Source organism: Musca autumnalis, unplaced genomic scaffold (assembly GCF_047663935.1).
Source record: "Musca autumnalis isolate F117 unplaced genomic scaffold, ASM4766393v1 scaffold_5, whole genome shotgun sequence".
Classification (NCBI taxonomy): Eukaryota; Metazoa; Arthropoda; class Insecta; order Diptera; family Muscidae; genus Musca; species Musca autumnalis.
Window position 1 is genome coordinate 191,359,328 of NW_027412088.1, and position 14,366 is coordinate 191,373,693.

Genomic DNA, 14,366 nt, shown 5'->3' on the forward strand with positions numbered 1-14,366 from the left:
TGTCTGAGGAATTTTTTTCTATACGAAAAAAATGCCTCAGAGGTGTCTGAGGGATTTTTTTCTATACGAAAAAATTTGAGGAATTTTTTTCTATACGAAAAAAATGCTCAGAGGTGTCTGAGGAATTTTTTTCTATACGAAAAAAATGCCTCTGAGGTGTCTGAGGAATTTTTTTCTATACGAAAAAAATGCCTCAGGGGTGTCTGAGGATTTTTTCTATACGAAAAAAATGCCTCAGAGGTGTCTGAGGAATTTTTTTCTATACGAAAAAAATGCCTCAGAGGTGTCTGAGGAATTTTTTTCTGTACGAAAAACATGCCTCGGAGGTGTCTGAGGAATTTTTTCTTTACGAAAAAAATGCCTTAGAGTTGTCTGACAGAAAAGGGTATACGGGTGTTTTAAGACCCTTTGCAAAGGAAACGCTGCTTCTTATGATCTTTTGGTTATGTAACTATTTTTATAATAATTTATTATTTATATTAAATATTATTATTTTTTATTTATTTAAATATATTTCTTTAAATAATTTAAAACTTTAATTTCTCTTCTTCAATCGAACCAAAATACCATTTTCCGATTTGAGGGTTACCCGTATATTGAGAATTGGATCATATTCACTTTCGGGTATGCAACCCTTGCGTGAATGGTCATTAATGCCAGCAGACAAACCATCCTTGGCCGGTAGAATTTCATAGTTTCTTATGACCTGTGAGAGCAGGGATTTCAATTCCAAGGTGGCAAATCTTTCGGCTGCAAAACAAAAAAGGAGAGAAGAGATTTTATGGCTTTAGTATTGAATTTAAACGGAAACATTTTTTTTTATATAAAGAGAGAAATCGGAAGGAAGTCCACACAAGATATGACATTTGTTTTCTCTTGGCTTACCTATACATTTACGTGGTCCAGCACTGAAGGGTACGCTCTTAAAAGCCTCGATACCTTTCTTTTCCGTATCATTGGTATTTGTATTTGCAAAAACGTTCCGGTTTGAATTCACAGGGATTTTCGAAATATTTCTCATTATAACCCATGGCTATGAGGCACATTATGACAGTGGTGCGGCGGGCAATTTTGGTACCATCTAAAAAAAAAAACAAACAAAAAATCAATAATTTCCCTGAAACAAGCACCCTCTTCTCCTTCCCACCCACTTACTTATATCAATTCCCTTGCGATTTGTCCTAGCTATTAAAGGCACCGACGGATATAAACGCAAAGTTTCCCTCAAAACCATTTCCAAATACGACATTTTATTCAATTCCTCAATTTTTGCTTCGGCATCTTTCAATTCATTTCCTTGTTTGCCGGCGAAAATCTTCTGTTGTTCTTCGTAGACTTTTTGTTGTATGGCCGGATGACGTGACAGAGTATATAGGGTGAAGGATAATGCAGCGGCAGTAGGATCATGGCCCTATTTTGAGAAAAACAACAACAAACAAAACAAAACGTGGAAATACTTGAACTTGATTAAACGAGAAAAGAAAACAATGGACTTACAGCAAAAATGAAAGTGGACAACTCCTCGAATATTTCACGGAATTTTAATTCTCTTCCATCCAATTTGGCAGTTAAAAGGACATTTAAAAATGGCTTAAGTTCATCCGTATCGCTGGCATTCTTGTTAATTAAATCCTTGGTATCGCCATCAGACTTCAGTTGGCTTCGTCGTTGCTCAACAATCTGTAAGACAAATAAAAAGGATTACAAAATGCAGGAGACAAAAGGTAAAAGCAGAAAGGTGCAGAACGTGTTATCTTCGGTCCTTCTTCCTCTGCTGGATGAGGGATTTCAATACGCTCTTTTTCATTAAATGTTCATAAAATTCCAATGAACAATTCTCAGTCCACTTAACTTACCCTATTAATTTCCGTTTTCAATGCGTTCAATGCCTTACGCTGCTTACTATAATAGGGTGTCAAATAGAATAAAGTATCGAAACGTTTGACAATGCTAAAGGTACGCTCCTGTATGACATAACACAAACTGTTGTCCATTAAATTCCAGCACGCATTACGGAGAAAAGAAAATTCGAAATGTAAAAGAAAATATTGGAAATGAAGAACATTAATTGGTACAAAAATAGAAAGCAAAAATTATGATATTCGAATACGCCTTAAATGGAACAGCTTTACTTACTCGGCAATGGCCGCATGCATGTTTGAGGGTTTATCATCCAATGAGTTACTGGGAACACCGGTGGCATTTTCTATTAATAAAGAGAGAATAAAGAATCGTATAGAAAAAATTCCTCAGACACATCTGAGGCATTTTTTCGTATAGAAAAAATTCCTCAGACACATCTGAGGCATTTTTTCGTATAGAAAAAATTCCTCAGACACATCTGAGGCATTTTTTCGTATAGAAAAAATTCCTCAGACACATCTGAGGCATTTTTTCGTATAGAAAAAATTCCTCAGACACATCTGAGGCATTTTTTCGTATAGAAAAAATTCCTCAGACACATCTGAGGCATTTTTTCGTATAGAAAAAATTCCTCAGACACATCTGAGGCATTTTTTCGTATAGAAAAAATTCCTCAGACACATCTGAGGCATTTTTTCGTATAGAAAAAATTCCTCAGACACATCTGAGGCATTTTTTTGTATAGAAAAAATTCCTCAGACACATCTGAGGCATTTTTTCGTATAGAAAAAATTCCTCAGACACATCTGAGGCATTTTTTCGTATAGAAAAAATTCCTCAGACACATCTGAGGCATTTTTTCGTATAGAAAAAATTCCTCAGACACATCTGAGGCATTTTTTCGTATAGAAAAAATTCCTCAGACACATCTGAGGCATTTTTTCGTATAGAAAAAATTCCTCAGACACATCTGAGGCATTTTTTCGTATAGAAAAAATTCCTCAGACACATCTGAGGCATTTTTTCGTATAGAAAAAATTCCTCAGACACATCTGAGGCATTTTTTCGTATAGAAAAAAATCCTCAGACACATCTGAGGCATTTTTTCGTATAGAAAAAATTCCTCAGACACCTCTGAGGCATTTTTTCGTATAGAAAAAATTCCTCAGACACCTCTGAGGCATTTTTTCGTATAGAAAAAGTTCCTCAGACACCGCTGAGGCATTTTTTTGTATAGAAAAAATTCCTCAGACACCTCTGAGGCATTTTTTCGTATAGAAAAAATTCCTCAGACACCTCTGAGGCATTTTTTCGTATAGAAAAAATTCCTCAGACACCTCTGAGGCATTTTTTCGTATAGAAAAAATTCCTCAGACACCTCTGAGGCATTTTTTCGTATAGAAAAAATTCCTCAGACACCTCTGACACCTCGTATCGAAAAAATTCCTCAGACACCTCTGAGGCATTTTTTCGTATAGAAAAAGTTCCTCAGACACCTCTGAAGCATTTTTTCGTATAGAAAAAAATTCTCAGACACCACTGAGGCATTTTTTCGTATATAAAAAATTCCTCAGACACCTCTGAGACATTTTTTCGTATAGAAAAAACTCCTCAGACACCTCTGAAACATTTTTTCGTATAGAAAAAATACCTCAGACACCTCTGAGGCATTTTTTTGTATAGAAAAAATCCCTCAGACACCTCTGGGCATTTTTTCGTATAGAAAAAATTCCTCAGGCATATTTTTCTATACGAAAAAAACAGTCCTCAAGGAGACCTGAGGCATATTTTTCTATACGAAAAAACAGTGCTTAAGGAGACCTGAGGAATATTTTTCTATACGAAAAAAGCAGTCCTCAAGGAGACCTGAGGAATATTTTTCTATACGAAAAACAGTTCTCAGGGAGACCTGAGTAATATTTTTTTATACTACGAAAAACAGTCCTCAGGGAGACCTGAGGAATATTTTTCTATAAGAAAAACAGTCCTCGAGGAGACCTGAGGAATATTTTTCTAAACGAAAAACAGTCCTCAGGGAGACCTGAGGAATATTTTTCTATACTACGAAAAACAGTCCTCAGGGAGACCTGAGGAATATTTTTCTATACTACGAAACACAGTCCTCTGGGAGACCTGAGGAATATTTTTCTATACGAAAAACAGTCCTCAGGGAGACCTGAGGAATATTTTTCTATACGAAAAACAGTCCTCAGGGAGACCTGAGGAATATTTTTCTATACGAAAAACAGTCCTCAGGGAGACCTGAGGAATATTTTTCTATACGAAAAACAGTCCTCAGGGAGACCTGAGGAATATTTTTCTATACGAAAAACAGTCCTCAGGGAGACCTGAGGAATATTTTTCTATACGAAAAACAGTCCTCAGGGAGACCTGAGGAATATTTTTCTATACGAAAAACAGTCCTCAGGGAGACCTGAGGAATATTTTTCTATACGAAAAACAGTCCTCAGGGAGACCTGAGGAATATTTTTCTATACGAAAAACAGTCCTCAGGGAGACCTGAGGAATATTTTTCTATACGAAAAACAGTCCTCAGGGAGACCTGAGGAATATTTTTCTATACGAAAAACAGTCCTCAGGGAGACCTGAGGAATATTTTTCTATACGAAAAACGGTCCTCAGGGAGACCTGAGGAATATTTTTCTATACGAAAAACAGTCCTCAGGGAGACCTGAGGAATATTTTTCTATACGAAAAACGGTCCTCAGGGAGACCTGAGGAATATTTTTCTATACGAAAAACAGTCCTCAGGGAGACCTGAGGAATATTTTTCTATACGAAAAACAGTCCTCAGGGAGACCTGAGGAATATTTTTCTATACGAAAATCAGTCCTCAGGGAGACCTGAGGAATATTTTTCTATACGAAAAACAGTCCTCAGGGAGACCTGAGGAATATTTTTCTATACGAAAAACAGTCCTCAGGGAGACCTGTGGAATATTTTTCTATACGAAAAACAGTCCTTTGGGAGACCTGAGGAATATTTTTCTATACGAAAAACAGTCCTCAGGGAGACCTGAGGAATATTTTTCTATACGAAAAACAGTCCTCAGGGAGACCTGAGGAATATTTTTCTATACGAAAAACAGTCCTCAGGGAGACCTGAGGAATATTTTTCTATACGAAAAACAGTCCTCAGGGAGGCCTGAGGAATATTTTTCTATACGAAAACAGTCCTCAGGGAGACCTGAGGAATATTTTTCTATACGAAAACAGTCCTCAGGGAGACCTGAGGAATATTTTTCTATACGAAAAACAGTCCTCAGGGAGACCTGAGGAATATTTTTCTATAGGAAAAACAGTCCTCAGGGAGACCTGAGTAATATTTTTTTATACGAAAAACAGTCCTCAGGAATACGTGAGGAATATTTTTCTATACGAAAAACAGTCCTTAGGAAGACGTGAGGAAGACGCAAAAAGTCCTCAGAGGTATCTGAGGAATTTTTTCTATACGAAGGAAAAAAGTCCTCAGAGGTGTCTGAGGAATTGTTTCTATACGAAGAAAAGTCCTCAGACATGTCTGAGGAATATTTTCTATACGAAAAAAGTCCTCAGACATGTCTGAGGAATTTTTTCTATACGAAAAAGTCCTCTGAGGTGTCTGAGGAATTCTTTCTATACGAAATGTGAAAAAAGTCCTCAGAGTTGTCTGAGGATTTTTTTCTATGCGAAAAAAGTCCTCAGAGGTGTCTGAGGATTTTTTTCTATGCGAAAAAAGTCCTCAGGGGTGTCTGAGGTACTTTTTCTATACGAAAAATCTGCGAAACTCTGTAAATTTATGACTACCATTTCCCCCACCCCTTCTACTTACCACAAACAATATCCAAAGTGCATTTCCTTACAAGCTCCTGGATATCGAATATTTCGCCATCGTCAGCATGCTGCTGTAATTTGCGAGTGAATTTTTTGCCTGTTTTATTTACAACCTGCATATAACCTTCCACAGCCTTGTTATCAAAGGCCGGCATATACAGTTTTTGATGTTTAAGCCATCTTGCACCGGAACTAGTTAACAGACCATCACCCAACCATGGACGCAGGAAGGAGTACAAATGTTCTTTGTACAACAAAGAATTGCTGGAGAGCATGTTCTGCAAATAACAAAAAAGGAAATATTAACGGTATTATTTGTTATGAAAGAAATGATGCCGATGATGAAAGCGAGACGGGTGAATGTGAGTGCGTGCAAATTTGACCAACCTGGATTTCAGCTGGGTCACTTAGCATGACGTGATATTGAAAGAAGACCAATGAACGGAAACCTTGGAAATCATATTTCCGACAATATTGTAGAATTTTCTTGGGGTATTCTGAAAAGAAAAAGAAAAACAAAAAGGAAATGACGGGAGGTTGAGTAAAGGAAGCAAATTAAATATTTCATGAAAATAAAACTTTTGCTGGCCTTGTGCGGTAAATTCTTTTATCTTTTTTTTCGTTTGTTGTTGCTGTTGTTGTTCTTGTTGCTTTTAATTTCAAATTTGTTATGTTAATTGAAATCCTCGTTGAAGGTGAAAGTGTTTACTTAGTTAAAATACAAATTGTGTAGCATAAAATACACACAAACATATGTATTTTTATGTGTATGTGTGCATATTTTATTAGCATACATTTTTAATTACAGGTTAATGTACATTATCTATGTGTGTGTGTGCTTGTACTTCCCATACCTTCCTTCTTTACCTCGCTTTCGGCATAATTTAATTTGTTTGTTAATTGTTAACAAATTGTTTATGTTTAAACTTATCGCAAAAATGTTGTGCGATAAAATAGCAATTTTATACATCCATACATATGTATACTAATGTGTGGTTATGTTCGTGTGTGCACTGGGAGGTATTTTTGGTATAGATAAAGTTAAACAAAGAGAAATATTTGAAAAGGGTTTAGAAAATAGAAGAAAGTTTTCAACGTTTTCAGGGATAAAGGGCTAATGATTTAGAGGGGTAAATAGAGGATAGCTGAGATGACACGTAAGTTTTTGTAGATTAAGATATATATTGAAAATATTCCTCAGGTCCGTTTTAGCAATATTTTGCTATTGAAACCATTCCCACGTCCCTCTCAAAACATTATTCTATGGAAAAATTCCTGGGGTCCCTCTGAAAGTTCTGTTTCTACAGAAAAAATCCTCAGGCTCAACTGTAGACTGTTTTTCTATGAAAGTTTCCTCAGATAACTCCGAAAACAGAATTAAATACCTAGGCCCCTCTGAGAACAGTTTCTTTATGTTTAAGCCATAGCAAAAAGTCCTCAGGTGTTGTTGTATTTACAGAAAAAAATTTCAGGTTCTTCTGAGGATTGTTACTCAAACCGTTACTCAGGTTCCTCTTAGGACTTTATTTGGAATAGAAATAAATTCCGCAGGTCCCTTTGAGGACAATTTTTTATATTGAAGGAAACCCTAACAAGTACTTCTATATACAGAAGACCTCTAGACTTATAGAAGACCTTAAGTGGCCTTCTATTGCCTATAGAAAACCTCAATAGGTATTCTGTCGTCTATAGAATATGTCGAAAAGTCTGTTGTCGCATACTGAAGACCTCTAGAGGTTCTCTGTTGCCTATAGAAGATCCAAGTGGTAACATTCTGCCCCTTAAGATCTTCTATAGGCGATAAAAGTCCTCTTGAAGTTATCTATAAAGACAGAAAACCTCTAGAGGTCTTCTATACACAACAGAAGACCTTTTGAGATCTTCAAAGAACAATAGGAGACCTCGTGAGGTCTTCTATAGGCGACAGAGAACCTCTCGACATCTCTGGTCTTGTATAGACCACAGAAGAAATGTTGAGTACTTTTTAATAAAAGACCTCCTGCGGTTTTCTATAGTCGACACAAGACCTCTTGAGATCTTCAACAGGCAACAGAAGACTTATTAAGGATTTCTATAGACCAGACCTCTTGATTGTTTCTATAGGCGCCAGAAGACCTCCTTAGGTCTTCTAAAGGCGAAAGTAGACCTCATAAACTCTTCTACAGGCGACAGAAAACATCCTGGGGTCTTCCAAAGGCGACAGAAGACATCATGCACTCGTCGGTTGCTCTGGAGGTCCTCTATAAGCAACCGAAGACTTCTTCAGGTCTTTTAAAGCCGAGATCACATTCCTTGAGGTTTTCCAAAGGCAACAAAAGAACTCTTGAGGTCTTCTATAGACCACAGAAAAAATCTTGAGGTCTTCTAAAGGACACAGACAATTTATTGAGGTCTTCCATTCTGTAGGCAACAAAAGAGCTTTTGAGGCCTTGTATAAATAATAGAATGTCATTTGAGATCTTATATAGGCAACAGCATACCTCCCAATGTCTTCTAAAGCCGACAGAAGACCTCTTGAAACCTTCTACAAACTACCGAAGACCTTTAAAGACCTATAGGCAACCATCAACCTCTCGGGGGCTTCTATAGGCTACCGAAGATTTTTCAGGTCATCTGTAGCCTACGACAGAGGACATCTTAATGTCTTCTATAGGCGAGAGTAGATTCCTTGAGGTCCTCTAAAGGTGGAAGAAGAACCCTTGAGGTCTTTTAAAGACGACAGAAGACATTCGGAGGTCTTCTAAAAGCGACAGAAGGCTTCTTGATGTCTTCTATAGACAACAGAAAAAATCTTGAGGTCTTCTAAAGGAGACAGAAGATTTATTTAGGTATTCTATAGGCGACAGAAGACCTTTTCAGACCCTGTATAGATAAAAGAATATCTCTTGAGATCTCTCTATAAGAGATCTTCTACATGCGACAGAAAACCTCTCAAAGTCTTCTTAAGGCGACAGAAGACATCCTGAGGACTTCTATAGGCAATCGAAGACCTCTTGAAGCCTTCTTTTAACAATCCGAAAGCCTCTTGAGGACTTCTATAGGCAAGCGAACACCACCCAAGGGTTTCTATAGGTGTCAGCAGACCTCTTTAGATCTTTTAAAGGCGAAACCAATCCCTTGAGGTCTTCCAAAGATGACAGAGATACATATCTTTAGATCTTCTAAAGGGGACAGAAGACCTCTTGAGGTCCACTACAGACAAGAGAAAACCTCTTGAAGTGTCTAAAGGTGGCAGAAGATCTCTTGTTCTAGCCCGCAGATGACTTATTGTGGTCTTCCAAGGGCGACAAAAGACCTTTTGAAGTCTTCTATAGGAGAAGGAAGACCTCTTGAAGTCTTCTCCCAGCGACAGAAAAAATTCTGGATGTCTTCTATTGACGACGGTATACCGTTTGACGTGTTCTACAGGCGAGAGAAAACTTTTGAGGAGTTCTAAAGGCGGCAGGAGACGTGTTGCGGTCTTCTAAAGATGACAAAAGACATCTTGTAGTCTTCTGTAAGCGACATAATTCTTCTCTCTCTTTTCTATAGGCTAAATAAAAAAATAACTTTTAAGACCTTCTATAGGCTACAAAAGATATCTTAATGTCTACAATAGGTGACAGAAGACCTCTTGAAGTCTTCTCAAGGCGACAGAAGTTCTCTTGAAGCCTTCTCAAGGCGACAAAAGACCTCTTGAAGTCTTCTATAGGAGAAGAAAGACCACTTGAAGTTTTCTCCCAGCGGCAGAAAAATTGTTGATGTATTCTACAGACAACGGTATACCGGTTGACGTGTTCTACAGGCGAGAGAAAACATTTTGAGGGGTTTTAAAGGCGGCAGGAGACCTGTTGCGCTCTTCTAAAGATGACAAAAGACCTCTTGTAGTCTTCTGTAAGCCACATAATTCTTCTCGAGGTTTTCTATAGGCTTCAGAATAACTTTTAATACCTTCTATAGGCGACAAAAGATATCTTAATGTCCACTATAGGTGACAGAAGACCTCTTGAAGTCTTCTCAGGGCGACAGAAGATCTCTTGAAGTCTTCTCAAGGGGTTTTCTGTAGACGCAGAATAAATCTGGAGATCTTCTGAAGTCTTCTCAGGGCGACAGAAGATCTCTTGAAGTCTTCTCAAGGGGTTTTCTGTAGACGCAGAATAAATCTGGAGATCTTCTGAAGCGACAAAAAGCATCTTGCTGTCTTCTGTATACCACAGAAGAAATCTTGAGGTGGTCTAAAGGCAACAGAAGACCACTCGAGGTCTTCTATAGTTGGGAATGGCTTCTTGAGATCTTCTGAAGACGATATAAGACCTCTTTGAAGTAGTTGTATGAGGTTGCCAAGGAAAAACTTCTCATTGAACTTTTTTCTTTGCTTACCTTTATACTTCGAGCTGACGATTGATGTTTGGGTATAAAAAGTTTCTTGTTGAAGAAGTTATTGAAAAATAACTTCGGTGGAGAATATCCACAAACAAGAAACAAGGGAACTGATGAGATCCAGTGGCGTGGATCGAAACTATAGTATTCCCTGCCTTACCCCTTGGCGAACAATGCCAAATCTTTTCCACTAATAAAATAGTTGTTTTAAAATATTAAAACAACAACAATGGATTAAGCCAGACTATTTTGAAAAAACAAAATTGCAAACGCTATCCCAATTAAAAAAACGCCACAATGCTTCAAATTGAAGACACTGGCACGACGTGTGTTGTTTTTGCTGTAAAGCAGACCAACCAAATTTTTGTGTGTGCATTCGTCAAAATTCGACGACACATACAAGTGGAAGAGGTTTGAATTGTTTTCGCAGACACTTCGTCGGAGTTGTATGAGGTTGCCAAGGAAAAACTTCTCATTGAACTTTTTTCTTTTGCTTACCTTTATACTTCGAGCTGACGATTGATGTTTGGGAATAAAAAGTTTCTTGTTGAAGAAGTTATTGAAAAATAACTTCGGTGGAGAATATCCACAAACAAGAAACAAGGGAACTGATGAGATCCAGTGGCGTGGATCGAAACTATAGTATTCCCTGCCTTACCCCTTGGCGAACAATGCCAAATCTTTTCCACTAATAAAATAGTTGTTTTAAAATATTAAAACAACAACAATGGGATTAAGCCAGACTATTTTGAAAAAACAAAATTGCAAACGCTATCCCAATTAAAAAACGCCACAATGCTTCAAATTGAAGTATTATCTATAAAGAAGAAGACCTCTTGAGGTATTCTAAAGGCGACAGAAGACCTCTTGAGCTCTTCTAAAAGGGCAGAAAGCCTGTTAAAGTCTTCTAAAGCATACAGAAGATCAACTGAAGTCTGTATAGGCGACAGTAGACCTTTCGAGGAGTTTTAAAGGCGACGTCTTTTTATAGACCAATTTAGAAATCGTGAAGTTTTCTAAAACAACAGAAGACCTGTTTAAGATCTTTTGGAGACCACATATGTCCGCAAGAGGTCTTCTAAAAACTGAAGACCTGTTGCGGGAGTCTATATAGGTCTTCTATAAGCGATCTTCTTCTATAGGCAACAGAAGACCTATTGTGGTCGTCTATAAGCAATTAAAGACCTTTTGATATATACTATAGACAAAACAATACCTTCTGAGGCCTCCTATAGGCTTTAGAAGATCTTGTAAAGTCTTCTATAGGTGACCGAAGATCACTTGATGCCTTCTATAGACGGCAGCAGACCCCTCGAAGTCATCTCAAGGCGACAGAAGATATGTAATGGTTTTCTTTAGACCGCAGAAGAAATCTTAGGGTCTTCTTTATACCACAGTAACAATCTTGAGGTGTTCTAAAAGCAACAGAAGACCTCTCATGGTCTTTTCCATGTAAAATAAATCTTATTGTGGTCTTCTAAAAGCGAAAGAAGAAGAAGATTCTTGAAGTATTCTGTATATGGCAAAAGACCTCTTGAGGTATTCTAAAACGACAGGGTACCTCTTCAGGTCTTTAGAAGGTGATAGAAATTCTCTTGAAGTCTTCTGTAGACCGCAGAAGAAATTTTGAGGTAGTCTGAAGGCGATAGAAGACTTCTTGGAGCCTTCTTAATCGTGCAGAAGGCTACTTGAAGTCTTCTATAGGCGTCAGGCAACTTTCCGAGTTGTTTTAAAGGCGACAAAAAGTCTTCTGTACACCACAGACCATAGAAGAGGTCTTCGCAAGAGGTCTTCTTCTAATCTATATATGACAGAAGACCTCGTTAGGTCTTTTAAAGGCGACAGAAGAACTCTTGAAGTCTTCTGTAGACTGCAAAAAAAAAATCTTGAGTCTTCTGAAGGCGACAGAAGACCTCTCGAAGTATTTTAAAGTATACAGAAGTCCACTTGAAGTCTTCTATAGGTTAGAGAAGACCTTTCGAGGTCTTATGATAGCGACAGTGAGTGTTCTGAAAACCATAGAAGATCTCTTGAGGTCTTCTATACACCATAGAGTAAAGCTTGAGGTTTTCTAAAAGCAATTCATGACATTATGAGGTCTTCTGAACGCGACAGAAGATCTTCCGAGGTCTGTTAAAGGCCACAGAAGACCTGTTAAGATCTGTTAAAGGCCAGATAAGTCCGCAAGAGATCTTCTATAAACTTTTATATATGACAGAAGACCTTATTAGGCCTTCTATAGGCGACATAAGACCACTAGAGGGCTTCCTAAAGCGATAGAAGTCCTCTTGGTGCCTTCGTAAGGCGACAGAAGACCAGAAGACCGATTGAGGTCTTAACTTCCATAGACCCTCAAAGTCGTCTCAAGGCGACAGAAGATATGTAGGGGTTTTCTGTAGACCGCAGAAAAAATCTTAGGGTCTTCTTTATACCACAGAAACAATCATGAGGTGTTCTAAAGCAACAGAAGACCTCTCAAGTTTTTCTCTAGGTAAAGGAAATCTTTTTGTGGTCTTCTAAAAGCGAAAGAAAAAGACCTCTTAAAGTATTCTATATATGGCAGAAGACCTCATGAGGTATTCTAAAAGGGTACAGGGTCTTTTTTTGTCTTAAAAAGTCTTAGTTCCCAATCGCCGAGTTTTAGGAGGAATCCACCACCAGACCGTTTTACAACATTTAGTAAGGGTCCAGGACAATGGTCTTGGAATGAACCCGAGAATACAAGTCATATACTGGTTGTAAATAATTGTGATTCTGCCCATCTTAAGGCTTTTGGGGACTTGGCTGGTGGCAGACTCTTGGAAATAAAGCACTAATGTCTAAACTTAGAACTGTACAAGGGCTGAGTTAGTTCTGATGACCGGAGCAAAAACCACGCTTGGATATCCTGGTCCAGTTTCAAACTCCTTCTTCTTCATCATCAATTCAATAAGCAATAACCATAAAAACTTTCTTCTCATCATAATTTTCAAACCTACCATGACGAACGCAATGAACCAAAGGTCCCCGAGTGAATCAGTCATCCTTATCGCATCATTAAACTTAAAACCCACAATCAAATCGATAGCCAAATATTTAAGGAATAATTTTCAAGGTACGTCAGAGCTACCATACTGAATGTTCTCGGTTTTTCAGGGGTCCTCGTAGGTAGAATCCTTGATTTTTAGGGAATGTTTAAAGGATACCCCAGTCACCTTTGGGCTTTCTTATTTATACATATATATTTTTGTTAAAGGAACGTCGGGCATCTAGGAATTTTTAACTTCTTATATAAAACATACTCTGTGAGTACCTCTAAATTGAGGTTGATAATAACTTCCATATCTATTTTGCACATTATCCAATTAATTTTTCTGGCGTTCCTTCTCATTGCCAGCGACAATATGTCTCTTCATTTTCACATTTTATATTTCCACTTATCAATTTTCTTTCTTTACCAAAAACTCACCATCAGGTTTCAAACCAAATTGAAATAGATTACCCACAAATGGATAGGGTGTGGGACCGGGTATCATTTCCATAATGCCCGCAACATGATCGAGGTAATTAAATATCCGAATACCCTTAAAGAATAATACTGTGAATATCACAATGGCCAAAGCCAAGAGAAACATTTCCATTTTTATCCGAACAAAGTAACACTTTCCGGTTTCCTTAAATAACGATTTTTTCTGAAACGAACCGATCACGTAGCGTTTAAAAAATATACTGACCAACAGAATACTTGTCACCGGCCTATTGTTATGTATTAATTTGAACACCAGATATTTTCCCCTTACCTGCTTGCGACGTGGCCCAAAAACCCAAAACGAAAACTGTCTGATAATAACCTCTAATAAAGCTTATCTCGGGTCCCCCTTTCTTTTCTTCATCAGAATTTTTTTTGTTTGTTGTTCGATAATATCACCCAATTATTTGATTATGCTGAGTGGTCATAATTGACTCATTTACGGTTGCCTATTTTACCTCTGAAGTTGTGTTTATTTTGATAACCACCCGTCAGCCATCCAGCAAAATTCAATCAATAATTAACAACAATGTCGAAGTGTTTGGCTGGCTGGCCGGGCTAATCATCATCAACAGTTCAAAGTCTTTGTGAAAAATTTCACACATAGTTATCGATTGGATGTTTCAGTTGATGGGTCTATAATAATAATTATTAAGGGGTTTATTGATTACGTGCCGTAACTGAAAGGTAGCAGTTGTTCTAGCATATGTGGGAACAATTCGTCGTTCCCACTTGATGGTCAAATGTAATCTGAAGCTATTAATAGCAATACTTTAAAGAGGTTGTTGACAAAAGTCACCTAT

At 37.7% G+C, this 14,366-nt stretch overlaps 1 protein-coding gene across 1 annotated transcript; it reads right to left on the minus strand.

The window, feature by feature from the left end:
• Nucleotides 1–535: 535 nt before the first annotated feature.
• Cyp4ad1 (Cytochrome P450 4ad1) lies at nt 536–13,675 on the minus strand. Its single transcript, XM_073955804.1, is given in 10 exon segments — nt 536–750; nt 886–976; nt 978–1,081; nt 1,156–1,411; nt 1,498–1,680; nt 1,857–1,983; nt 2,137–2,206; nt 5,695–5,974; nt 6,084–6,193; nt 13,504–13,675. Coding segments are annotated over 10 exon segments (1,608 nt in total).
• Nucleotides 13,676–14,366: the final 691 nt, after the last annotated feature.